The 27,919-nt window shown below is 45.6% G+C and overlaps 2 protein-coding genes across 3 annotated transcripts; both read right to left on the minus strand.

Moving 5' to 3' along the window:
- Positions 1 to 2,087: 2,087 nt before the first annotated feature.
- Positions 2,088 to 7,736, minus strand: LOC118080990 (zinc finger protein RFP-like). The gene is made up of 7 exons (XM_035107074.3): positions 7,195 to 7,736; positions 6,839 to 6,934; positions 6,289 to 6,519; positions 5,855 to 5,877; positions 5,210 to 5,331; positions 4,814 to 4,846; positions 2,088 to 4,069 (listed from the first exon to the last, which is right to left on the minus strand). The coding sequence occupies exons 1-7, from the start codon at positions 7,624 to 7,626 to the stop codon at positions 3,552 to 3,554; spliced, it is 1,455 nt and encodes a 484-aa protein (XP_034962965.1). The 5' UTR covers positions 7,627 to 7,736; the 3' UTR covers positions 2,088 to 3,551.
- A 3,405-nt stretch (positions 7,737 to 11,141) lies between these two features.
- LOC118080123 (E3 ubiquitin-protein ligase TRIM7-like) lies at positions 11,142 to 27,610 on the minus strand. Of its 2 annotated transcripts, XM_088663586.1 has the most exons (7): positions 27,145 to 27,608; positions 24,082 to 24,177; positions 23,526 to 23,756; positions 22,837 to 22,859; positions 21,445 to 21,566; positions 20,399 to 20,431; positions 11,142 to 13,289 (listed from the first exon to the last, which is right to left on the minus strand). In XM_088663586.1, the coding sequence occupies exons 1-7, from the start codon at positions 27,571 to 27,573 to the stop codon at positions 12,781 to 12,783; spliced, it is 1,443 nt and encodes a 480-aa protein (XP_088519712.1). In that variant the 5' UTR covers positions 27,574 to 27,608; the 3' UTR covers positions 11,142 to 12,780. The 2 variants fall into 2 exon arrangements, with proteins under 2 accessions (XP_088519712.1, XP_060126771.1); XM_060270788.2 differs by lacking the exon at positions 24,082 to 24,177 and having other exon boundaries at positions 27,145 to 27,610.
- Between the last annotated feature and the right edge of the window lie 309 nt (positions 27,611 to 27,919).

A 27,919-nucleotide genomic window follows, 5' to 3' on the forward strand; every position in this document is an offset into this window, starting at 1 on the left:
CATAACCTTTGATATTCAGAGGAGCAGGACTTTTAAAAGCAGATTTTTCAATTCCAAAGTCCCAAACCCATCAGATATCCTAACACAGTGTTTTTCAACCTTTTTTGGGCAAAGGCACACTTGTTTCATGAAAAAAATCACCAGGCACACCACCATTAAAAAAGTTAAAAAATTTAACTCTGTGCCTATATTGACTATATATAAAGTAATTCTCTTGAATAGCTGTAAAGTTCGTAGTTTCCCATTACAGTATTATTATCTTGCCATTAAACAAACCACTATCCTTACTGACAGAAACCCAGAGGACACGGATATTGCCTCTCCGGGTCATTGCTTGCCCCCTCGCTCCCACATCTCAAAGGCAAGCATCGTGCCCCCGCCAGCACCTGCCCCGTTTTTTATCCACTGGATAAATATCCAGATATCCATTGCAACCCGCGCGACCCCCCGGGAGCAACGGGCCTGCCCCTCCTCAGTCCAGGCCAGGCGCCGCTGCGGCCTCCCTGGCGCCTCACCTTCTGCAGGGTGCGCACGTTCTCGCCAAAGAGGCCGCTCACGCCCCGGTAGACGCCGCTGGCTGCCCTCCGGAGGCTGTTCTGCTTGTCGGCCTCGCGCCGACCAAGCCCTGGGCGCCGCCAGCAAGAGGAGCGAGAGCGAGAAAAGGAGCAGCAGCAGCACCGGCCGGCCGCCTCTCGCGTCCGAGGCCGTGGTGGTGGCTGTTCAGAGCCGCGCTCGCCCCGCGTCGTGACCCAGCTGGCTTCCTTTCCGGCGGGTCAACGCCCCCTAATGGCGGCCGCCTTCTCGCCGCGGCACGTGACCAGGCAACATCTCGCCCTTCTCGTCGCGGCACACCAGGCAACATCTCGCCCATCTCACCCTTCTCGTCACGGCACACCAGGCAGTTTCTCGCGGCACACTAGTGTGCCGCGGAACGGTGGTTGAAAAACGCTGTCCTAACACACACACACACACACACATTAAATGATAGTAGACGACATCCCCATGTTGGGCCAATTCCCACTTGTGGAATGCTCTCATCTGGCACCATCATTATATAGGTGCCAGGTGTTACAGGAATTCTAAGCTCTCAAATATAGAATAATTGTTGATAATTGCACAAGGTAAACACACATACGTATATAAACCACATGTCTAAAATAGTACAGGAGAGCAATCCAGAAGCCATATTGGCTCTCCTAAAAAAACCTAAATATTTCCTCTGCCTCCTTAATCCCCCGAGGCCAGGCATCCCCAAACTTCGGCCCTCCAGATGTTTTGGACTACAATTCCCATCTTCCCCGACCAATGGTCCTGTTAGCTAGGGATCATGGGAGTTGTAGGCCAAAACATCTGGAGAGCCGCAGTTTGGGGATGCTTGCCCTAGGCCAACCCCAACCTCTCTCACCACCAAAGGAATACAGTGTTACCTCCGGTTATGAACTTAATCCGTTCCAGAGGTCCGTTCGTAACTGGAAACCATTCTCAACCTGTTGCGCGCTTTCGCTAATGGCTTCTCCCGCTGCACCTGCACCTCTGGTGCGTGATTTCAGCTCACATTTGGGGGCAAAGTTCACTTCCAGGAGCACATACTTCTGGGTTAGCGGAGCTTGTTACCCGAAGCATGCATAACCAGAAGCGTTCGCAAACAGAGGTACCACTGTACAGTGGTATCTCGGGTTACAGAAGCTTCAGGTTACAGACTCCGCTAACCCAGAAATAGTACTTTGGGTTAAGAACTTTGCTTCAGGATGAGAATAGAAATCATGCGGCGGTGCGGCGACAGCGGGAGGCCCCATTAGCTAAAGTGGTACCTCAGGTTAAGAACAGTTTCAGGTCAAGAACGGACCTCCGGTACGAATTAAGTTCTTAACCTGAGGTACCACTGTGAATAGTAAAGAGAACCCGCACAAGCGAGGCTGACACAAAAAACCCCCACGTACACTAAGTAGAATGGAAGCATTGCCACCCCACCCCCACTCACCACGCCCCCTCCACCCCCCTTTTCTTCCTAATGTAACACTAATGTCTCAACAAATGAAACTGATCTGTAGGAAATGTAACTTGGAAAAAAGAGACACTGCACATACTTTTGTAAACCAATAAATCTTTAATAAAAATATGCTTTAAAAAATAATTGAAAAAGGAACATTCTGAAAACTGAATCAATCTGATCCACACGTTCCAATAGCCACCTGACAACCTAAACATAGCTATCCATTGAAATGTACATTTATCCAAATATTGCAATCCAAATATTTCCCAATACTTATTGTGAATATCTATTGGGTGAAAGTGCTCAAAAACTGGCAGCATGAAAATGAATATTGTTGTGAAAATAACATACAAAGATGCATTATGCTAGGAGAAATATATTGCGGGGGGGGTGTACATTGGTCAAAACTGCATACAGACATGTGTTTATTAGAAGCTGGCACTAAAAAGCCTCGGTCCAATATACCTGAAGGAGCGTCTCCACCCCCATCATTCTGCCCGGACACTGAGGTCCAGTGCTGAGGGCCTTCTGATGCTTCCCTTACTGTGAGAAGCAAAGCTACAGGGAACCAGGTAGAGGGCCTTCTCGGTAGTGGCACCCGCCCTGTGGAATGCCATCAGATGTCAAAGAGAAAAACAACTACCTGACATTTAGGAAACATTTGAAGGCAGCCCTGTTTAGGGAAGTTTTTAATGTGTGACATTTTAATGTACAGTGGTACCTCGACTTACGAACGACTTGACAACCGAATTTTTCGACTTACAAATAGAGGTATTGGCCGCGCGCTTACAAATGTCTCGACATCCGGGGAAAAACCGCGGCGGTTTTAGATAGGGATTTTTCAACTTACGAATTTTTAGATAGGGTTGCTTCGACTTACGAATTTTTCCGTTTTCAATGCATTCCTATGGGAAATCGCGTATCCAAAGGCGTTTTTCGACTTACGAATTTTTCGACTTATGAAGGTGCCTTCGGAACGGATTAAATTCATAAGTCGAGGCACCACTGTATTTTAATCTTTGTTGGAAACTGCCCAGAATGGCTGGGGAAACCCAGCCGGATGGGCGGGGTACAAATGATAAATGATGATGATGATGATGATAGTCTTCTTGATTGACCCAAGAACCAGCCAAAATCATTGCTGTGCGTGGTGCCCAAAGCTAGTCCTATTCAAAGTATACCCATTTAAGTCAATAAACAGGGCCAACTTTGTCAAACAATGGAAAGGGTCTGCTCAGTTGGGTAGCACCCCTTGTACAGGACCGGGCTGAAAAGGAGGCGTGGCGTCATGAATGCCACATGGGCCAGCGAATCACTCTGCTGCAACTTATGGCTCCTCCTCAGGGCGGAAGTAACCTTGTGAGTTTGATCCTGCATTTAGGGTGACTGAGCTAAAGGGGGCGCAAAATTGAGAATGCCCACAACTGAGAAAAACCATTTGGGGTTGGCAAATTTTGACCTTGCTTAGGGCAGTGTATTGCTAAATATTGCCAAAGCCCACCCCTGCTGGGGAGGAAGCTGTATCAGTGCTGTGAGATGGGCCCATCTGTCTCCACCCTTAGGCAGAGAGTTTCAAGATGCCTTTTTTGCTCACGTAAAAGAAGGGCAGGAGGGTCTCTCCAGAGAAGGAGGCTTCTGAGAATGAGTGGAGAAGAGCTGCTGTATCAGCATTGTAAAAGGACACCCGTCCCCCTTCACAGTTCAAGGTGACTCGGATCCTCTTGGGCTCCCCACCCAGAATCGAAACAGGGTGCCCATTGCGAGTGGAGACCCTGTATTGATCACTCCACTTCCCTATGCGCCAGAACCCTTCCTTAGGACCTGGGATGAACTCGCCTTTCCTCTTCACGGACTCTCTGGCCACCCCAACGGCCCATTCCCCCTCGCTCCCCACAGCGACTTCCCAGAAACGTCTGCCTTCCCTAAACGCCTCACGTCCCAGCACGTAGTATTGGTAGTCGAATCTCTTTGGGTTGTTTAGGATGTCTTGATGTCTTTCTCCCTTCCTCACGCTCTTAAGATCTGCAGACAGGATGAGCAGGGAATGGGCTGTCCCTGGATCCAAAGTTACATTTCCTGCAGTGGGGTAGGGGTGGGGGGATCAGGTGAGGAAAGAGAAGACTAGCAATGTCAGGTGGGAGATTGGATTACGTCTAAACATATGGCGAGGAAAAGCACTTCCTTATTTTGTTAACAAGGCTTCCATGTCTAACAAGGCTTCCATGTGGTGAGGCAGTTGCCTCAGGCCAGCAGGCTCTTGGGGGCAGCTGCACTGTAGGGCTGGGCGATACAGTGGTGCCTTGGTTCTCAAACGGCGAAAACCTGGATGTAAGTGTTCAGCAGTGCCTCCCTTATTTTAGGAGATTATGAGTTAGGAGGAATTAACCCAGCAGAGTTGCCACCTTCCTTTTTTGGTTAAGAACATCCCTGACAAAATAACAAAGAAACATCTGAGAAGTCTTGAAAGGGAACATGTCTGGACTCATGGGCTAAGGAGGATATAATCTTATTGTCTGTGCATGAAGAAAAAAACACAGCTGAGTGAGTCATGGGCAGAAGAGGACACACAACAGAATTTGGGTTCTTTGAGCTTAAAGCATATGGGGGGAAATCTCTCTGATGTGGAGCAGTGGACCCACCTGCCGGATCGTTTAAGCTGTGTGCTGCCGCCACCTATGGTCTGCCAGTCTTTATTGGTGAATGGACACAGAAATGAAATGTGAAATGAAATGTGAAATGAACATGAAATGTGCCTCCAATGACCCCCTTCCGAAGGAGACCTCTTGGAGCTCCTCACCCCAAACACACTTGGAAATTTACCTTTTCTCAGCTGAAGTCCTGACCACAGAGATTCTGGAGAAGGAAAGGGGAACAGAGACTCAGTGCCATGCCACCATTCCCGGTCAGAAATCTGGTAATGATAACATGAGCCTTGGAGACTCTTAATCTCAAGGTCACGGGTTCAAGACCCATGTTGGGCAAAAAAATCCTGCTTTGCAGGGGGTTGGACTAGATGACCCTGTAGTGGAAATGTGAAAGAATTGGGAACTGGAGCTGGCCTTGTGCAATTAACCTTTCATTCAATACTGAACTAAACTGGTCCTTGGGCCTCCCTGCAGCGGGAAGGAGGGATTATACTAGTCTAGTATTGTGCCCTTGACCTCGAGGCATCCATGCACAATTTTTAACATGAACCTTGCAGCTCTTTTTCATTACCTCTGAATTTCTTCACGACACCCTCCAGGAAGGGATTTATATCGCAGAAGTTCCAGATCCTCCACTTCAGGGCAGGGGGGAAAGCAAACGGGAGAGTGTCAAACTTCTCCTTTGCCTGAGACCTGGGGGAGAAGACCATCATCAATCCGCCACTCTTCCAATGAAGAGTAGCTTTCTGTAAAGCCACATGCCTCATGAGTAACGGTTGCAGGAGTTGGGCATGTTTAACCTGGAAGTGCCGCTCAGGTTAAGTACTTTTCGTGGTGCAAATGGCACCCCGGAACCAATTCAGTACTTAACCCGAGGTACCACTGCACTGCAAATGTTTTTTCCCCCCACCTAAAATACTGTCTGATTTATTTTATAGTACAGTACATTTATTATTGCCTTCATTTTATGGCTCAATGGTCTCGTTAGACAGTAAAATTTTGGTTAAATTGCTGTTTTAGGGGGTGTTAATCTGGAACGGATTAATCCACTTTCCATTACTTTCAATGGGAAAGTTCGCTTCAGGTTAAGTACGCTTCAGGTTAAGTACGGACTTCCGGAACCAATTAAGTACTTAACCTGAGGTACCACTGTAGTTTCCTACACCTTAGATGTGGCTGTTCCCAAGCAGCGATCCTAGATGATCTTTGTGCTTACCTCTGTAAGAAACGTCTGATATCCTAGAGGGAAAGAAACAGGGAAATTCAGTGAAGACATTTCCCTGTGTAACATGGAGTGGGTCTATTTCAAACGCTCAACAGCTAAAGCAGAAACAGGCATATACTGTATATATATTTAAACCAAACCTTCCCCACCAAATACATACAGATCTATAATTGTAAGATAAGTGAGTCAAATGGCAAAGTACAGCCATTTGTGCAGGGTCAGGTTTTTTTGTTTTTAAAAAATGCATGTTTGGTTTAAAAGTGAGTTTCAGGCTGTAAAGTGTTGAAGACTGGGATAATGTATAGCAGTTCAGCCTTCCTCCCCTGATTGGCTACTTTTTAATGTGGGTGGGGGAGATTTCAAAAATAGTATCTCCCCGTTTGTAACGTGAATTGGTACACTCCACCGTGTGGATCAGACTTTACCTGCAGGAGTTCACTCGCTGGTTGCTGATACTTCTCCTGCATCTCCTGGATGAGGTTGTCAAGAGAGGAGAGCTTCTCTGAAAGCCTGGCCAGGTGCTCCTCCCTTTTCCGGGCAACCTCCTTCTCCACCTCTGCCATCTGGGCCAGGAGATTTTTCTCTAGTTCTTCCAGAAACCGTCGTAGCCGTCTGAGCTCAGCCACCATCTTTTCCCTCTCTGATTCTGTTCGTTTCTGCAACAAATAAAGTGAAAAGGTGAGAACAGTGGGTGAGTCTCAGGAACCGGAGTGTGGCGTTGCAGACTCAAGAGATCAGTTCTGAGAATTCATTAGGAAGGGCACATCTGACAATTGCGCCAATATTCAGAAGCAAGCTTATCACACCATGCTGTTTCATTTCCTGTGGGCAATCAGGCCATTATAAATAGTAAGGGGGTGCATTAGATAAACATGCACACACACACACACACACACACACACACCTTTCTGGATTTTAGACAGCGAATCTGAAATATATGGCACTTTTTCACACCCCGGGAAGAGCAACACTTACAAGCAGGTCTTGGCTTTCCTTCTCAAAGTCTGCTTTAACTGCCAGAGTTTCCCGTGTCTCCTTCTTCAGAATTTCTATCCAGTTGCAGAGTTGATCCTGAAGAGAAAGCAGTTTGGTTCCTTTCTTTAGAAACAAACGTTTTAGTATACAGATAATAGGCAAGTTGAATAGTGTGCTTAGGCCACCCTTCTGCATCCCAGAATTTGGTTCCTGTGAAGCAACCCAGGATCTCTTGCTGGAGATTTTCTCTTGTTTGGTGTGTGTGTGTGTATTAAAAGATTATTTTTCAAGTCTCCCTTGTCCACACCTATTTCTCCCCACTGCACCCCAAATCATGACCCACTGCATTTTCCTACCTTGTACTCCTGGGACGCCTCCTCTAGAGGAATCACCTCGTGGCTTTTGTGCTCCTTGGATCTGTCACACACGACACAGATGGGGGCTTCATCCGCCTTGCAGAAGAGCTTCAGGGGCTCCTGGTGCTTCTCGCAGACCCTCCCCTTTCCTTCTGCCCCCTTTTCTCCTGGAAGAGAGATTTTCTCGGCTACCAGTATTTCCACAACATTTGCCAGCGGCCGATTGGGGATGAGGTTCCTGTGCGGAATGATTTCCCTGCACTGAGGGCAGGAAACCTCTCCCTCGGATTTCTCCCAGCACTGGATCAGGCAGGATCGGCAGAAGTTGTGCCCGCACTCCGGGATGATCACTGGATCCCTGAAATACTCCAGGCAGATGGGGCAAGTGGCTTCCTCGCAGAGATCCTGGCCGGGACCCCGAGCAGCAGCCATGGTTGCCCCGCCAGCAAGAAAAGAGCTGGTTTCGTTTTCTTTGCTTTTCGCGCGCAAAAAGGAGGAGATTCCACGGGCGTGACTCTAAGATTTCCTTGCTCCGGAGCTCTTGGCTATTGCTTGCCCCACCCAGAAATTCAAGCAGGATGACTCAGGATCTCTGCTGCCTTAGATATGTGCCTTTAAGTGGAACTGGGTCACTTTGATATGGAAATTTATTTACTGTATTTTTAAAGAGAATGGGCAGAATTCCTTGCTGCTAATAGGAAGGAGCCATGCACCTAGGAGAGGCAGAGAAAAGTGCTTTTGTTTATTTTTTAGCTGCACCGCCAGCCTCCAACGCCAGGCAGGGAATGAATCTAACTCTGCCGACTCTTTCCAACCTGTAGGGCACAATGTTCAGCCCAATCCTCCACTGCGATGCACATTTCCACGGGACAATTGGACACCCATCCACACCCACAGACCTGGGGAATTTTAAAGCTGCTTTTCAGGTCCAGCTTCTTCCCATTCCCCCCCCCCCCATCCACTGATCCCATCTCCAGTCTGTCCTTCCTCTCAGAAAAATTAACACTAACCATGGCATTTTTTATTTTTATTTTTGGGCGGGGGGGGGAGGGTTCTCACTCTTTTCACTTGTACTGCTAAAGTATTATTGTTTGGTGGTTGATGCATATTCCAAAAGGAAAAAAAAATATTACGTATGTTTTTTTTTCAGTGTTGATGCTCTGACCAATTTTCTCTGACGTTTCATTTGATCCATGCTGAAGTGAGGATTCCCTTCTTAATTTGGCTCTATGTCGGAGTAAAAAGGAAGGCAAAACATTTGAGGGAATTACAAATCCACCAAAAACTGATTTCAGTTTCATATTCTGGATCCTTGTGGATCATGATTCCTGCTGTCTCTGTGTTGACATTTTGCAGAAGGGTCTGTAACTGAATAAAGGGGGCTGAGGGGACAGTTCTGAAAACTTTTTGGGGTGGATGCCCAGCCTAGGAGTCCCGTGAGGACACCAAAAAAGTAGCATGAGCAGCAGTTTATCCCGACATAGACACTAATGTTTGTGTTGTATTCGTTAAGCCAATATTAATGAGGATTATGACAACTAACCTGCACAGCTTGAGAGTATACCACAAAGCCAAATGGGCTTCACAAAGTGGGAGAGGGATCGTGAGCTATCCGGATATTCACAGATTGACCAGGGCTTCAACAGAAGTGCCAGTCATATCAGCCAGAAAATCCCCCAGCATCTGAGGGTGGACCATTCTCATAGGTGCCCCACCTCTGAAGAGGGGGAAATGGTGCTAAGAAAGCCTAATTTCAACAGGAATTTAGCATCCTGCTCAGTGAAACCTCCTGGTGCAGAGGCAGTCTACTTCTGAATAAGCTGAAGCTGTGGAGGCGAAAAACAGGAAAGGGCTTTTGGCCTCAAACCCTCCTTTGTCTCACCAACTTTAAAAGGCTGTGGAAGTCAGTGGCCAAAACTGTATGATGTGCCATGTGAAGAAGTCCTTTCTCCAGGCAATCACCAAAACCTGTGAGCTAATCCATTTGGTCTGTATCCAGAAAATAAAGGGCACTCCTATACGTCTACTCAGAGTAAGTTCAAAGGGACTTATTCCAGGGAAGTGGGCACAAGGCTGTAGGCTCAATTTCCTCTTTGTTCTACAGAACTCAGAAATAAAAAAATTCCTTCAGTAGCACCTTTCTGAAAAAAATTCAGAAGGAATTTTTTTTATTTTACTTCGATCCAGACCAACACGGCTACCTACCTGTAACCAGAACTCAGAAAAGATTTGAAAGATGTGCTACTTTCACTTCCTCTTTTGATTTGAGAATTTCCATTTGGGCGACCCTGATAAAAATGTTGAATTAAAACGCCTCTCCCTGTTTGTATGCCCCATCTGTCTGGCACTGGTTGCAATGCTTCTGTTGAAAATGGGGTGACCTGCTACTAGAATGGGAACTCAAAGAAGAGCAAACTAAATCAACGATGATAAAATGGGCCCAGGATTTTGGATATAATGTCCCAATAGAACATTGGGAAAAACTTTGGAAGCAAGATATGAAATTTACTGCCTGCTATAATTTAAAAGAAAATATATTAAAAATGATGTACAGGTGGTACCAAACACCGGAGAAAATAGCCAAAATGTTCAAAAACAATTCAGACCTTGGTTGGAGATGTAAAAGAGAAAAAGGATCCATGATACATATGTGGTGGGGCTGCCCTATGATAAGTAACTATTGGAGTATGATATATGATGAGTTGAAAAAATTATTTAAAAATACATTTAGGAAGAAACCTGAGATATTTTTGTTAAATTTAATACCGGTGGAAATTAAAACATCAAAAAGAGTATTACTTATGTATGGGATAGTAGCGGCAAGGATCCTGATAGCTAGAAATTGGAAATCAGAGAAGGTACCAAATACAGCAGAATGGCAAACGTTAATGGTAGAATATATCCAACTGGCAACAACATCTGCAAGAATAAGAGGGCAAACAAAACAAAAAGTGAAGAAAGAATGGGAGATATTTGAAGAATATCTAATGAAAAACGGAATATCGAAATCTCTGATAGTGGGTTTAGGCTGAATCTGAGTTACAATATATGAATAAAAAAAAAGTAGTTAACTTATCTATGAATGTGCAAGAAATTAGGAATAACAGAAGTTACAGACGGAATAATTGGAAGACCAATCTTTATTTTTATCTCTTTTTAAATTCTTTTTTTCTTCTTTTTTCTTTTTGTCCTTTTTGTCTTTTTTGATCCTTTATATAACTCTCTTTTTTTGAATGTGTGAATATGTGTGTATCTTGTATTGATTGTATTTATGCCTTTTTAAACAATAAAGATATTTCTTTTTAAAAAATGGGGTGGGGAACTATTGCAATAGGCATTCTTTTCATTTCCCCCCTTCCATTTGCCCACAACTGTGTGTTAAAAAGTAGGGCGTCAATAGGATACCTGCTCTCTCACTGACATGGCAGATACCGCTGAGACTTACTTCTCTCCTGTTTGTGTGATTCCCATAAATAAAGGAATGGGCAGACTTCAGACTTGGGGGGATTTAATTTCATTTTTAATCAGAATGCTGAGATCCAGATGCGAAATACGAGCTTATGCATGGAAACCCCTGAAATCTGCCACTCACTCACAACTGGATAGACTCCTCCTGCAGACATACACTGTCAACACAGGAAGGTCTGAACAACACAGGAGCTACAACATATAGAGCAGGCATCCCCAAACTTCGGCCCTCCAGATGTTTTGGCCTACAACTCCCATGATCCCTAGCTAACAGGACCAGTGGTCAGGCATGATGGGAATTGTAGTCCAAAACATCTGGAGGGCCGAAGTTTGGGGATGCCTGATATAGAGGGACTTTGCAGGGAGGGCTTTCAAGCACATCTCTGAAGGGACCCTTGTTAATATTTCAGATTCTCAGTGCCCAGTGTGTTGGACTTGGGATAACAAGGCCCAGGTTCAAATCCCTTTTGACCATAAACTTTAATGTGTTTCCTTTTTCTAAGTCTCTCGGCCTAGCCTCTTCTACCTCACAGGGTTCCTCTGAGGGTAAAACAGGATATTACCCTCCTAAAATCCCTGGCGGAAGGGTCATGGGGAATGGATATTATACTGTTGAGTTCAAAACAACATAGGAGCAATATGAAATACAATCTTCAATAAAATAAAACATGTTAGCACATGAAACATATTCCCAAATTCTTCCAGGCCCGTTATACAAAAGGTTAAGAAGAGGGGATCTCTAAAAATACAGGTATGTATCTGACACTTTGCTACAAAGCACCTTGGAGAAAATAATTGTATATGTGGGAATCTAACCCCCCCCCCCGGACATCCTCTAGATTGTAAATGTTTTCTCCTCAGAACTTCTGACAGAGGCTCTTCACTGTCAGAGGGGATTTTGTTACATTGAGGCCCAAAACCTGCACGGTGGTTAGGTTTCTGGGGTCAGCATTCAAAGGCAATATTGCATAAGTCAGGAAGACCCCGGAAAATGCCCCCCCCAAGTAATCTTCCGTACTTGTCCGAAGCCAGAGATCTTGAGAGCTTTATGCAACCTTTCTAGAGTCCGAGACGCACGGTGGACTTAGAAACTCTTTCCACCACTGCCAAAGGCTTTCTGGACTCTGGAGACTTTTGTAAGATCTCACACAGTCCTTTCCAACAATATTTCCTGGTCTCTCACCCTCTTTCCATTTATCAAGTTGTGTTTTGACGAAGGATGCCAGGCTGCGATCACAGTAATTAAGTTGTGTGTGAGTTCTGGGCTGACTGTACTCAACTAGCAAACAGCTTTCTGATTTTGCTGAATTGCCACATAAGATTTCCTGAGTAGCAGCAAAAAAGGGATTTTGGAACTTCCATCTCCCTGGCCAGTGGAGGTCTTGGGGGAGAATCAGAGCAGGATTGAGGCAGAGGAAGGTTTTAAGTGAGGCCCGTGCATAATTCTGATTTTACTAAGAAAAGAGGATGGTATTATCTCTACCAATCTTAAGTCAGATTTGGAGGTTGGAGAAAGAACTACAGCGGTACCTTGACTTACGAATGACACGACAACCGAATTTTTCGACTTACGAATGGGGCAAATGGCCGCACGCTTACAATTTTTCGACATCCGAATGGAAATTGCGGCGGTTTTAGATAGGGTTGCTTCGACTTACGAATTTTTCCATTTCCAATGCATTCCTATGGGAAATCGCGTTTCCAATGGCGCTTTTTGACTTACGAATTTTTCGACCTATGAAGGTGTCTTCGGAATGGATTAAATTCGTAAGTCGAGGCACTACTGTACATCAAAACAGGAATGGGGGGGGTTGCTGTTGTTTCCTAAATTATTTTCTTGCTTCTTTCCCCCTTTGCACCTCTTGCACTGACAGAAATAGCCGATTCCCAAGGGAGAGAGAACAGGCAAGTTTGGGGACTGACAGGGGACCCAATCCATCAGTGTCATTTACAAACTGGCCTGAGAAGGGAGAGTTGCATCATGATTGACACAAGGGATGGCCAATCACAGTTCTGCAAATATGGTTTCTCCTTAAGTGCCTGTCTGCTCAGTGCTGAAGATGAGACTGAATGTGCCATAATGGCAATAAATATACGCTTGTCTGTCTGCACCTTCAGTCAAGAGAGTCTCAGGTTTGCTTTCTCGCTCACGTAAAACAAGGGCAGGAGGATCTCTCCAGATAAGGAGGCTGCTGAGAATGTGTGGAGAAGGGCTGTTGTATCAGCATCATAAAAGGACACCCGTCCCCCTTCACAGTTCAGGGTCACTCGGATCCTCTTGGGCTCCTCACTTGGAACAGGGTCCTCATGGGGGGAACATAACTTGTACCCACCAAGCCACTTCCCCAAACCCCAGATCCCTTCAATAGGACCAAAAGAGAAAACACCCTTCCTCTTCACAGACTTTCTGGCAACCCCCACCTCCCATCTCTCCTCTCTTCCCACAATGACCTCCCAGAAATGTCTGCCTGATGTGAAACCCTCACATCCCAGCACATAGAAATGTGTGTCAAATCTCTCAGGGTTGTTTGGCAGGTCTTTACGCACTTCTCCCTTTCTCACACTCTTTCGATCCTCAGACAGGATGAGCCAGGGATTTGCTGTGTCTGGATCCAAAGTTACATGTTCTGTGAGGGCAGAGGAGGAAAGAGAAGAGAAAAAACATCAACTGGGGGCTTCCGGTTGACCACGCCATCTTGCTCAGACGGGGGTCCGCACAGCGGAGCGGACCTCGGCGCTTCAGAGGTGGAGGGAATCGTTCCAGCGAAACGAAACCTCCTTAAAAGCCCCAAATCGTGCTTTTTGGGGACAGATTTTGCCTGGCGGCGCCAAAAGCGGGCTCTCTCCTCCCCGGATCGGCTTTGTTTAAGCCCCCGAGAGCGAGGAGGTGAACCGCGGCGGACAGGCTGACATTGCTGCTCTGAGAGTGCGAAGCTGCGAGTCTGGGAAGTGGAGGTGGCCAATTCTTCAAAGAACATTCAGCAAATGAATAGACTGTGAGTAATTTGGATTCTTTGGAATGTAAATTAAGGCAACAATTTGGACCTGGGAGAGAGGGGAAAAGAGGAAGCCACCCCCCCCCCACGGTAACATAAGAGACAGTAAACAGAAACCCGAAGCCGTAAACAGAAGATTTTAACTTAAAAGGATTCCTCAAAGGCATCAAAGAGAATCTCCCCTAAATGCAGGGTAAAAGGGGAGAGAGACTGTTGTGATTGCCCTGCAGAATGAAGTTAAAACTAAGAAAGACCTTTCTTTTTCTCGGGAGCCGGCAGCCCAGAAAACCCAGTGAGCTGACCAGGATTTATAGTTAAATTTTATTTCTATCTTTATCTCTGGACTTTTTGGGAATTTTTTTTTGGTTTATATGCTTTTGAAATGTGAGTTCGAACTTTATTTTTAAGAATGCAGCCAGCTTGTTAAAATGGAGTCGAGAAAATAGACTGCGATCATATTCCACCCCATGTGACAAGTTTTGACCTTGACAGGACTGAACTATGTCAACAAAAAGGTACCCGCCTGAGTTTCAGCGGACTGTTTTGACCTTAATGTGGGAAACAAGAATAGAACTATGTCAAGAGGAGACACAACGGCTAGTGTTACAGCAACAATTCCAGATTGTGATGACAGAATATGATTTCCTAGAAGATGAAGCTTTTGAAACTGAAGAAGATGAATGTGAGAATGACAATGATGATGACTGTGATGATTTAACACAAAATGAAGCCCATCACGAAAAAAATGATGATTTTACTCTACAAAAAGTTGGATGGAGTGCCTCCCCTTCGAGGGGGGCACGACTGGATTTACTGGAACTCCAGAATGACCACAGGGAAGAAGGAAAAATTAAGCAGAGAAGAGAAGAAGCTCAGGGGTCTGATATGGAGGCCTGGATGGCAAAAGACTGCAAACAGGGGGTGGGGTGAAGGGAAAGTGAAGTGGTGATTGTAAGGATGGGTTAATAGGACTATAACTGGACTGCTGACTATGGAACTTGCTGGATTGGAGGGGTGGAGCAGGTACTCGGGGGGAGTAAGGTTAGTTTGGGAATAGTTATAGGTTTAAAAAGTGAATTGATTCTGGAAAAAGGTGAAAATATGGAGGCCTATAGAGGGGTAAAAATTAGGCACGGGAAGAAAAAATGGGAGTTTGATTTCTCAGTGATTGGACAATAGGCGAAAATGATAATAGTTTAAAAGTGGTATAAGATATAAAGGTGTATGTTATAAAATATGAACTATGAAACTGTTGAAGATGATAAATAAGGGAGGAAAACCGGGGAAGGGTGGGAGGGTGGGGAAGCCCACAAAATATGGTTTAACAATTATGAATTTAACAATTATGATGAATTTTTTTTTTTGTCTTTTTTCCTTTTTGTCTTTTTTTTTCCTCTTCTCTTTTTTCTCTTTTTCTCTTTTTGTATTTTCTTTTTTTTTTTGGTATGACAATAGATGGTTGGATGGATGAACTCCTGCGTACTGCCCTGGTTCACTGGAGCTCCCTGGTGGCAGGGGGGGGCTTGGGGGGCAGGGGAGGGGGAGGAGGACAGAAACCCAATCATAAAATGGACCACTTCTGACTGATCACCTGCGTGGGATACTTCTGTGGCAGGGGAGGACCCATGGAGGGGGGTGGGAAGAAGGTGGAAAAGGTGTTTATGTATGTACCATCTTTTGTAATTTGTAAAAACCAATAAAAATTATGTTAAAAATAAAAAAAAAAACATCAACTGGGAAGCTGACTTTTCTTTATGCACATGACAGAAATAGCACCCCCTCTGAAATGAACAGGGACTCCATGACTTTGCATTCGAAACAGGGATGTTCATCAAGTTCTTAATAAGGATTCTTGAAACATTTGCAGTTCTTTCAGGGGTTCAAAGCACTTAACACACATTATCCACATAGAACCATAGGTATGCATGCCACCCGAAGACATTTTCATATCCCTCTAGATCTAATAACTGTGGGTTTTTTAATTTCAACCAATCTGCTATCCGCGTGAAGCACGCCGCCTCATAGTACAACTTTAAATCAGGGAGTGAAACACCCCCTTTCTATTTTATCTGTTAGGAGTTTAAATTTGATTCTCCGTTTCTGTCCTTGCCAAATGAACTTAGATATGGTCCTCTGCCACTCTTTAAATGTGCTTTGTCCCGTTATTATGGGGATTGCTTGAAATAAGAAGAGCATCATAGGTAGAATTACCATCTTTACCGCTGAGATTCTTCCCCAGAGTGAGAGCTTCAATCTCCTCCAAATTTCTAACACCCACCTGTCACCTTCAATGCAAAGACACTATCCTGGCTCCCCAGACCTGACTGGCTACTTCTTCACTGTTCCTCACATTTATGGAAAAGGGGGGCAGTGGAAGCATCATGAGAAACCCATTTCAAAATTGGTCAGGCTGGTGGACATCAGAAAGAAGATCTGCTCTGCAGTCCCGTCCCCCCCCCCCCCGGCCACATTATGGAAAGTTTATCAAGCAATTTCTTTTTAAGGACACATTTATACAGCAGCCTTTGGAAATTAAATGTGATATTGGATGTTGCCAGTGCAATTTTTTGTTAAATGTTTTTCTAGTTTATTGTTGTATTGATTGGCCTTTATGCATTTTACTCACTGCTGTTGTCTAAAAGCATCCTAGAATATAATTTTAGAGGTTCCGGTTTCCGCCGGCAGGAATGGCGGACCTGTTTTCAATCCCTCTGACCTTCGTAAGGAATTTGGCGGTTGCTAGGGGAGTAAATGGCAACCCCCTACCCTCTCCGGGGGTTACGGAGAGGGGCCGCTGGCCCGCGATGCCCCCAGACCCACTCCGACTGTTTATGGAGTGGGGGGAGCTTGGGCTGAAAAGCACTTACGAGGGCCAGGACTCCCGGACGCTAATCTGCATGGCGGGGATTTCCATGGTTAAAGAAGATAATTAGGCTTAAATCTATGGACATACTTCAGAAGGAGGGGAAGAAGCGCTGTTTACTGCTGAGAAATTTATGCTGCTGAGGGAGAGGAGTCAAAGGCTGTATTTCATCTGGAAGAAGGATTGATGGGGACGGAGCGATAAGGGAAGTGAGTTTTTTTTTTTTCTTCATATGAGTTACTTCGTACCTTCCCAGACGCGATGTCCTGGCTTGTTTGGAGTGAAAGAGAAGCAAAAGACTGTGTGAGTTGAACTTTATAAACTGTTGTTACTGAGCATATTTTTTAAAGATGTGGAGTTGCCGATGAGAAAAGCCCCCCCCCCCCTAGTCGGACGGAAGGAGTCCTGGACGCGTTCGGAGGATTTATGAGCTGTGACGCACTTTGAATTGGAGCAGCGACCTGAAGCTAAGTTCAGCTATAGGGCAAGGAGATCCATTAATTTACCAAGAGTTTATGGTTTGATGTTTGGGTCTTCTGCCTGGAAAAGCTGTAAATTTTATAAAGATCGTTAATCTACATGGCTATGAGAGAAAACGAAAGTGATTTGAGCTTTTTAAGATGGCGCTGCTTCGACGCAACAGGGAGCTCCAGACTAAGAAGATTTATGGGGAGGCTGGACTGATTAACCCACACAGGAGAAAGAACATCTGTGAAACCCTGTTTGATATTTATCTCAGCAGCTGGGAAACAATCGGTTGAAAGTGGAAAACATCTATGTGACTGTAAGGGGAAGATCTGGATTATTATGAACTTGGAGAGACGATTTGAACTTTAGAAAAAAGACGGCAGTGGACGGTTGCGAGGAATCCCCAATTTCTTGAAGCATGGGAACCCAAAAAAAAATTCTCTAGATGATTTGGCATAACATTCGGTTTGATTGATATATATATGTGTATAATTTGAAATAATGAATGTGATATAATTGGTTTTAATTGGAAAATTAATAAAAATATATTTTTTAAAAAAAGAATATAATTTTAAAGATAAGTAAGAGTTTCCTTCTGTAAGGACCTAACAGAAGCAGAATTATACCAGAAAAATATTAAGGTCTCATACACCCCAGGTAGTGTGGTTGCTGACCTTGAGTCAGACATCCTGGAATGTGAAGTCAAATGGGCCTTAGAAAGCACTGCTAATAGCAAGGCCAGTGGAAGTGATGATATTCCAGCTGAACTATTTAAAATTTTAAAAGATGATGCTGTTAAGGTGCTACACCCAATATGCCAGCAAGTTTGGAAAACTCAGCAATGGCCAGAGGATTGGAGAAGATCAGTCTACATCCCAATCCCAAAGAAGGGCAGTGCCAAAGAATGTTCCAACTACCACACAATTGCACTCATTTCACACGCTAGCAAGGTTATGCTTAAAATTCTACAAGGCAGGCTTAGGCAGTATGTGGACAGAGAACTCCCAGAAGTGCAAGCTGGATTTCGAAAGGGCAGAGGAACCAGAGACCAAATTGCAAACATGTGCCGGATTATGGAGAAAGCTAGAGAGTTCCAGAAAAACATCTACTTCTGCTTCATTGACTATGCAAAAGCCTTTGACTGTGTCGACCACAGCAAACTATGGCAAGTTCTTAAAGAAATGGGAGTGCCTGATCACCTCATCTGTCTCCTGAGAAATCTCTATGTGGGACAAGAAGCTACAGTTAGAACTGGATATGGAACAACTGATTGGTTCAAAATTGGGAAAGGAGTACGACAAGGCTGTATATTGTCTCCCTGCTTATTTAACTTAAATGCAGAATTCATCATGCGAAAGGCTGGGCTGGATGAATCTCAAGCCGGAATTAAGATAATAAGAAATATCAACAACCTCATATATTCAGATGACACAACCTTGATGGCAGAATTTGAGGAGGAATTAAAGAACCTTTTAATGAGGGTGAATGAGGAGAGCACAAAATATGATAAAAAAAGCTAAGATCATGGCTACTGGTCCCATCACCTCCTGGCAAACAGAAGGGGAAGAAACTGAGGCAGTGAGAGATTTTACTTTCTTGGGCTCCTTGATCACTGCAGATGGTGACAGCTGTCACGAAATTAAAAGACGCCTGCTTCTTGGGAGAAAAGCAGTGACAAACTTAGATAGCATCTTAAAAAGCAGAGACATCACCTTGCCGAAAAAGGTCTATATAATTAAAGCTATGATTTTCCCAGTAGTGATGTATGGAAATGAGAGCTGGACCATAAAGAAGGCTGATCGCCGAAGAATTGATGCTTTTGAATTATGGTGCTGGAGGAGACTCTTGAGAGTCCCATGGACTGCAAGAAGATCAAATCTATCAATTCTGAAGGAAATCAGCCCTGAGTGCTCCCTGGAAGGACAGATCCTGAAGCTGAGGCTCCAATACTTTGGCCACCTCATGAGAAGAGAAGAATCCTTGGAAAAGACCCTGATGTTGGGAAAGATTGAGGGCACTAGGAGAAGGGGATGACAGAGGACGAGATGGTTGGACAGTGTTCTCGAAGCTACCAACATGAGTTTGACCAAACTGCAGGAGGCAGTGCAAGACAGGAGTGCCTGGCGTGCTCTGGTCCATGGGGTCACGAAGAGTCGGACACGACTCAACGACTAAACAACAACAAGTTTCCTTTATGCTGCCACCTGCTGCCCCCTTTCCAGCTCTTACGATTCTCTTTTTGTGGTGTACAGGATCAGGCCAGACTGGACTTCTGTCTTCCCATTGAGCCTTTTACCCTGGTCTGTGGTGCAATTCTGTCCTGCTCTTTTAACAAAATTAAAAAAATTCCTTCCAGCAGCACCTTTAAGGAATTTTTAAATTTTGTTTCAACTACGTCAGACCAACACGGCTACCTACCTGTAACTGCTCTATTAAGTTTACTCAGGTTTCTCTAGTCTGCCATCATGTTGCAGCAGAGAAGTCATGTCTCCCCTCCAATACAGAAGCTGAGGGAAGACCCCCATCTTGCAGGGAAGCCGGACCCCTGGAGTTGACACTCAGGCGGCTCCCTGCCACTGACACCAGAACCCATTTACCTTCCAGCCCCCAAAGGTTGTTGCAGCCATTTTCTGAGCTATTTGTGCTCATGCATTTATTTCCCACTCTTAATGGGAAATTAAGAGGATCTTATGAGGGACCTGTATGGCTCAAAGGGATATTTTCTCCTCATGTGCCAGGAGCTTCACACCACCCCTGTGTCTTATTGAGATTTGGCACAGAAAAGTCAGCCATCCTGGGCTGGGGGCTTCCTAAGACTCTGCAGGCTCAGGCCATGAGCCCATCTTGTGCAACACCCGGCTCTCACTGAACAGATGCCTCTGGGAAATAAGGCATGGACTGTGGGTGGTGCTGTGAGTTAAACCACAGAGCCTAGGGCTTGCCGATCAAAATGTCAGTGGTTCGAATCCCCGCAACGGGGCGAGCTCCCATTGCTCGGTCCCAGCTCCTGCCAACCTAGCAGTTCAAAAGCATGTCAGAGTGCAAGTAGATAAATAGGTACCGCTACAGCAGAAAGGTAAATGGCGTTTCCGTGTGCTGCTCTGGTTCGCCAGAAGCGGCTTAGTCATGCTGGCCACATGACCTGGAAGCTGTATGTTGGCTCCCTTGGCCAATAACGCGAGATGAGCGCCGCAACCCCAGAGTCGTCCACGACTGGACCTAATGGTCAGGGGTCCCTTTACCTTTAAGGCATGGATAGAAGAGCTACAGTCTTTTGGGAAGTGGATCCTCTCTCTCCCGAATTTCTGCCTCTGTTTGAACTCGAAATGGCTGAGGAAACCCAGCCAGATGGGCAGGGTATAAATAAATAAATAAATAAATAAATAAATAAATAAATAAATAAATGTACCTTTTTGCAGCTGAAGTCCATATTCCAGTGTGTCTGGAAGAGGAAAGGGAACAGAGATTTAGCATCACACCATCATTCAGATCACAAACCTGGCAACAAGAATATGAGCTCATGAGATTGTAGCTAGTGTGGTGCACTCCTGATGTTGTGGACTACAAGTCCCATCGTCCCTAACAACTGGTTACGCCAGCTGGAGAGTGTGGGAGTTGCTGTTAAAATTATCTGAAACTCACCATACAGGCTATCCCTGCATAACCAGGGCAGGGGTGACGTCAAGGTTCAGGCCTTCCCTAATTTTGGAGGAGCAGGACCCCCAGAAGATCTCCACCTCAACAAGAAGATCCAGACATCCCTGTTCCAGGACAGGACGCCTCAACCCCAGTCCCTTCTGCTCCTTGCTGGCTCTTGGACAGCCCCTCCTTCTTTCTGCCTCCCTTACATCAATCTCAGGGTCAAAGGAACGAGAAAAATGCCCGAAAAGCTGTAGGTGAGGCTACTTGGGAAAGGGGTGAGATGTGTGAAAGCACCCAAACCCTGACTGAAATATGCGAAGAGGTCAAGGACAACTTTTTACAGACAACTCACAACTTAAGGGAGGGTCACATTCCTGGGGATTGTGCATAAAGGCAAATCGTGCAAAGTCAAAATGACCCCGGAATCACCCCTGCCATCTGAGATCTCAAGATGGCCCCATGAGATTTTGCAGGAGCCTCTCATGGCAAAGGTCTTAAAAGTGATTTGAGTGGTGGCCAAACCCTTCATGGCAAGAACTTTCAAGCCCTTTACTTTGCTGACTGGAATCTGGGAGGCTCCCCCAAGATCTCACAAGAGCTTCCAGGTGCCCAGCAAGAAGGGTTTATCCTCCTCTTTCAATTGCATAAGTAAAATCAGTTGTGAGTCATCTACATATGAAAGTGTGGCTTCTAGATATTGAAAGAGAATAAATAAATAAGCCTTCCATTTTCCTGGCACTGCTAATGACCTGGAGCATGTCATGAATAATTTTAAATGTCCAGTATAAAATATTTTCAGCCCTTCTTTATTACCTCTGAATTTCTTCGTGACAGCCTCCAGGAAGAGATTTATATCGCTGAAGTCCCAGATCCTCCACTTCAGGTCAGGAGGAAAAGCCACAGGAGGATTCTCTAAGTTCTCCTTCACCTGAGACCTGGGAGGAGGAGAACAAAGTCAAGCCAACATCCTTCCAATGCAAGAAACTTTCTGACAAGGCAGGTGTCTCATTCTGATGATAAAGGCATGATGGATATATCATGAAGACTTGGGAGCAGGGTTTTCCTATGGCAAAAATGACCATATTGTTGATGTGTGGATCTAGAGAGCACCTAACGAGTTGAAGGAAAACTAAAATATACTGAAGGAAATATAGGAATATGAGATTGAAGGTAAAGAAGCTGATATATGCAGATTATTTATTTGAAGAAAAGTGAGCAATACTGGGCTTTTGCACAGAGATTTTAGGACTACACTAGTTTTAGTGAAGCATTAATGCAGGGGTTCCCAACAAAATTTTCTCGAGGACCCCTCATTGAGCCGCTATTGTGACAAGGACCCCCATTAATTCCTAATCCTAAAATTAAAAAGTGAGAGCCAAATTAAGAGTCTTTCTACATTTTATATTTATACGTTTTTTATAGTTACAACAGAGTACTCCATCAGTATACAGTTAGTTTTAATTTTCAGTTCTTAATGAGATGAGTTAAATCTGTCCTTTGAGACCATTATTTCTGAAATATTAGGTTCCAAACTTGAAACTTTCACTCTGAAATCCGACCGCATGTCGAGCCGATTCCTATACAGTATTTGTTTTTCATGAAACACATGGAAGAAAATGCTTGCTCACACCGATATGTGGTTGCAAATGGAAGGATCTTTTTCATTGCCTAATCTCCAAGTTTCTTGTAGTCCTTGCGGCATACAGCAGAACTACTGCCTCTATCTAATTCTAGTTTTGCGCTAGACTCTGCTCATGCAGGAAGTGGCCAAAACAAAAAATCTGTTATCATACGAAATATATTTAATATATTTTTTATTCTAATAGGATCTTGAGGACCCCTCTGGCATAGCTCGTGGACCCCTGGGGGTCCCCGGACCACCTGTTGGGAACCACTGCATTAATGAGTAGAACAAAATAGATCTGGTATGTGCATTTCTGAATTTTGTATCAATTGCATAGTAAATGAATCCATCACAGAGAAGGGCTTTCATAGATATGCAATGGAGGGGAACGAGGAATGGCTTCCTTCCCAAGATTGTAGATGAGACTAAAAGCTAGAAAAAATGTGTCCCTGTTTTTGTCTGTGAATGGATGATGGAGTCCTAAGCTATCTCTAGAAGGAGGAACTGGAGAGTGAGTTTCTCACCCGTTGAACGGGAACTTTTGTAGCATGAGAATGAGCCAGGGGTTTTCCGTCACTTACCTCTGCAAGAAGCTTCCAATATCCTGGAACAAAAGAAATAAATATGTCAGTGTAGTGATTTCTGCAGTCAGTTATAATTACTAAGCAGCTGAGTGGCAACTGCTGGGAATCACAGGGTTGGAGAGCACTACTGGTTTTTTTGCTTCTCAGAGACCTCTGTTTGGCCAATGCGAGAACACAATGCTAGAATGAAGGGGCCTGTGGTTTGATCTAGCAGGGCCCCTTTTGCGACCCCAGGACTGATGCCTTTCATCCTTCATGTTTTCTTTCCAGCAACATTTCTATGTGACTAAAAATGCCTGTCATTTAAGGGGTGATATGATAGCCATGTTCAAATATATAAAAGGATGTCATATAGAGGAGGGAGAAAGGTTGTTTTCTGCTGCTCCAGAGAAGCGGACACGGAGCAATGGATTCAAACTACAAGAAAGAAGCTTCCACCTAAACATTAGGAAGAACTTCCTGACAGTAAGAGCTGTTCGGCAGTGGAATTTGCTGCCAAGGAGTGTGGTGGAGTCTCCTTCTTTGGAGGTCTTTAAGCAGAGGCTTGACAGGCATATGTCAAGAATGCTTTGATGGTGTTTCCTGCTTGGAAGGGGATTGGACTGGATGGCCCTTTTGGTCTCTTCCAACTCTATGATTCTATGAAGCAGCACACTTCACCCTCTTGCATCAAGACCAGGCCTGACCTGCAGGAGTTCACTCGCTGGTTCCTGAAGCTTCTCCTCCATCTCCCGGATGAGGCTGTCAAGAGAGGAGAGTTCCCCGGAGAGTCTGGCCAGGTGCTCCTCCCTTTTTGCTGCAATCTCCTTCTCCACTTCTGTCATCTGGGCCAAAAGACGTTTCTCCTGTTCTTCCAGAAACTGGTGGAGTCGCCTGAACTCAGCCACAGTCTTTTCTCTCTCTGCTTCCACGTGCTTCTGTAAGAAGTAGATCGAAAGAAGAGAACAGTGGGTGAATATCAGGCACTTAGTCTGCTGTTGCAGGATGAAGAGGCCAGCTACCCCAATTCCTTTGGAAGCCCACTTCCGACATTTTAGAGAGATTACACCAATATTCAGCAGGGAAAGAGTTCCATAACCACAAGCTCACCCCCTCCTTTAAATGGTCTTTCATGTCTGTGGGAGATAAGGCTGTTCAAAAAGAAACCTCTTTCTGTATTCCATATTCTCCCCACCCCCCGCCCAGATAATTGATTCTAGACTATAGCATTTTTCATCTTAAAGTAGTAATAATGGTGCTTACAAGCAGGTCCTGGCTTTCCTTTTCTGTGTCTGCTTTCAATACTAGAATTTTCTCTCTCCCCTTCCTCACATTGTCTAGGCAGCTGCTGATTTGATCCTGGAAAGAAAACAAAATCCAATTTGGGCTGCCTTACACATTAACATTAACCCGGAAGCTGTACGCAGGCTCCCTTGGCCATTAAACCAGAGTCGTCTGCGAATGGACCTAATTGTCAGGGGTCCCTTTACCCTTTACACATTTTTTATAAAGTTTTATTTTAAACCAAAAATAAATTACAGAACTTACAAAAAAAATACATAATCAATACATAATAAAAACCATTTTTCATCTCCTCCTCCTCTTCTTCTATGGCGATCACTTGTAGCCAAGTAAGATTGTCTTCCATAAACACGGCGTTAACAATGAGTCCGTAAGTGACTGTGGAGGCCAATTCTGTATCCACACGTCCTTCCACAGTGGGGACATTGGTTTCCTGGCGGGAGTTGATCATGGTGTGGATTTGCCAAGCGTGCCTTCCTCCTAGCACATTTCTCCCTTGCATCCTGAGTTTGAGTGTCTTCAAAGCCGATGACACCTTTGGTAAAGGCTGTTCTCCAACTGGAGTGCTCGCAAGCCAGTGTTTCCCAGTTGTCAGTGTTTATATTACATTTTTAAAGATTTGCCTTGAGACAGTCTTTAAACCTCTTTTGTTGACCACCAGCATTACGCTTTCCATTTTTAAGTTCGGAATAGAGCAGTTGCTTTGGAAGGCATCCGCACAACATGACCAGTCCAATGAAGTTGATGTTGAAGAATCATTGCTTCGAAACTGGTGATCTTTGCTTCTTCCACTACACTGATATTAGTTCGCCTGTCTTCCCAAGTGATGTGTACAATTTTTCGGAGACACTGTTGATGGAATCTTTCGAGGAATTTTTCATCTCTAACACCCCCTCCACCCACCCTATCATTCTTTCCAGCCAATCTTATATTGCGCTCCCCCCTTCTACTCATATACAGTGGTGCCTCGCTAGACGAAATAAATTCTTTCCAGGACTCAATTCGTCCTACGAAAATTTCGTCTAGCGAGTCACCATTTCCCATAGGAATGCATTAAAAGTCAATTAATGCGTTCCTATGGGTGCTCTCTTGGCTCGGGGAAGGCAGGCAGGTGCTTGCTCTCTTGCCTGCCTGCCTTCCCCAAGTCAAGAGAGGTGTGTGCCGGGCGGGGGTTGGGGAGAAGCGGAGGTTCTTTCCCCCCACTGCCTCGCCCGACAGAGCTGGCATTTGACGGGGCTTCCGAACCCCCGTCAGATGTGGGCTGTTGGGTGGCGGGGGGAAGAGGAACGAAGGAAGAGAAAGCAGCCCTTTCTCTTCCTTCCTTCCTCTCCCCCTGCTGCCGACAGCTTTCCCCCCATCCCGCCCGACACAGCGCGGATTGGACGAAAAGCCTCGGCTGATCTGCGCTGTGTCGGGCGGGGTGAGGGGAAAGCGGAGTCTGCTTCCCCACCCCACCCCACCCCGCCTGACAGAGCCGGCATAGGACGGGGGTTCGGAAGCCCCGTCCTATGCCAGCTCTGTCGGGCGAAGAAGCACCCGATGCGCTACGGCTCGGGGAAGCAGGCAGAGAGAACCATCGGGTGCTTCCTCGCCCGACAGAGCTGGCACAGGACAGGGCGAGCGCAGCGCACGGGGCTAACAAGAGAAAGCGTGCCGCGCTTGCCCTCAAGCCGGCCCGGGATCGGCCGCTTGGCTCGGGGAAGTCAGGCGGCGAAAAGCCCCCTCAGTGCTGCACTTCGGCTCCGGGGGACAGGCGGGGTGGGGGAAAGGCACAGGATCGTTCCTGCGCCTTTCCCCCACCCCGCCCGACAGAGCAGGGGACGGAGCCGAATTGCGGTGCTGTGGGAGCTTTTCGCCGCCTGACATCCCCAAGCCAAGGGGACGTCAGGCGGCGAAAAGCCCCCGCAGCCCCTGCACTTCAGCTCCTGGGAACAGGCGGGGTGGGGGAAAGGCGCAGGATCGTTCCTGCGCCTCCCCCCCTGCCCGACAGAGCCGGCATCTGACGGGGGTTCGGAAGGCAGAACACAAAGGGGAACCAGCTGCAGCGCGGGCAGAAGGCAGAGGAAGATCATCTGATAGGCGCTGACAGCTCATCTTCCTTTGCCTTCTCCCCACCCTACAGCTGGTTCCCCTTTCACTAGATGAATGCCCTGATTTTCTCATCGGAGGTTTTTATGGCCACGCTTCGCAAGATGAAGCAGTGGCCATAGAAAACCTTGTCGTATAGTGAGGCAATCTCCGATCAGAAAACCCTTTCGTTAAGCGAAATTTTCATCTAGCAGGGCATTCGTCTAGCCGCGAGGCACCACTGTAAATACTTATATCCTTACTTCCATTTTGATATACAATTTTTGAGCCTTCATAAGTCATCTGAAAGATCAGCATTTCCCACAAAATTTGCTATGTAATCTTTAAACACTTTCCAAACTTTTTTTCCATCCTAGATGAGGCAGAAATGGAATTGCCCTATATCAGAGCTGAGAAACATTTGGGTTTTGCTATTTGTCCCCCACACTGAACACAGCTCCAACATGTCCCCCCTCCTTTTTATTAAATTAATCCTAGATGTTGTAATCTTTTGTCCCAGGGGAGTTACTGCAACCTGCATTCAGGGGGTCACTGGGCACACTTTAATCCCTCAAAAAGAAAAAGAAACGTTTATTGTATAAAGTTTCAGAAGTTTAGTTTTATCAGGCTGCACAAGAATTCCTTTTGGGCTGCAAGTGGAGAGAATAAATTACATTTTCTTATTTTTAATTTTATTTTTGCAAGCCCCTCTTGTCTGCAGCAATTCCACCCCCAAGAAAGACCCACTGCCTTTCCCCACCTTCTAGTTACAGGTAGGTAGCAGTGTTGGTCTGAGTCGAAGCAAAATAAAAAAAATTCCTTCAGTAGCACCTTAAAGACCAACTAAGTTTTTATTTTGGTATGAGCTTTTGTGTGCATGCACACTTCTTCAGATACACTTGAAACAGAAGCAACCAGACCCTTATATATATTCAGAGGGTGGGGTGGTTTTCCCACCTTGTATTCCTGGGACGCCTCCTCTAGAGGAACCACCTCGTGTCTTTTGTGCTCCTTGGAAACATTACACACGACACAGATGGGGCTTCCGTCCTCGTGGCAGAAGAGCTTCAGGGGCTCCTGGTGCTTCTCACAGACTCTTCCTTTTCCTTCTGCCTCCTCTTTCCCCCCCAGATGGCTGAATTTCTTAATTATTTCTACAACATTTGCCAGCTGCTGGTTTCTCGTGATACTGCTTTGCTCAACCGTTTCCCTGCACTGAGGGCAGGAAGCCTCTCCCTCGGATGACTCCCAGCACCGGATCAGGCAGGATCGACAGAAGTTGTGCCCACACTCATGAATGATCACTGGATCCCTGAAATACTCCAGGCAGATGGGGCAAGTGGCTTCCTCGCAGAGATCGCGGACGGGACTCCGAGCGGCAGCCATGGCAGAGACTCCAGGAAGAGAGAGCTGGTTTCGTTTTCTCTCTTTTACGTCTGCAAATGGGCGTGTTTCCTTTCCAGGAAATTCAGGTGCGGTTACTCAGCATCCCTACTGCCTTGGAGTTGGGTGGAGCCCAGAGCAGCTTTGATACGGGGGAAATATAGAGTTTTATATATTTTATTTTAAATGTTTTTTTTAATGGAATGCTCATCCTTGGTGGTTGCTCGTTTAAGGAACCATTTCCCTGTGAGAGCTGATGGAGTTTGTTGTAGTTGTTGTTTTGTTTACAATCAGCACTTCAACCTCAGACTACTTTGCAAGCTAATGAATGAACTGCCGTCTCCCCCCC

This window comes from Zootoca vivipara, chromosome 2 (assembly GCF_965207765.1).
Source record: "Zootoca vivipara chromosome 2, rZooViv2.hap1.1, whole genome shotgun sequence".
Classification (NCBI taxonomy): domain Eukaryota; kingdom Metazoa; phylum Chordata; class Lepidosauria; order Squamata; family Lacertidae; genus Zootoca; species Zootoca vivipara.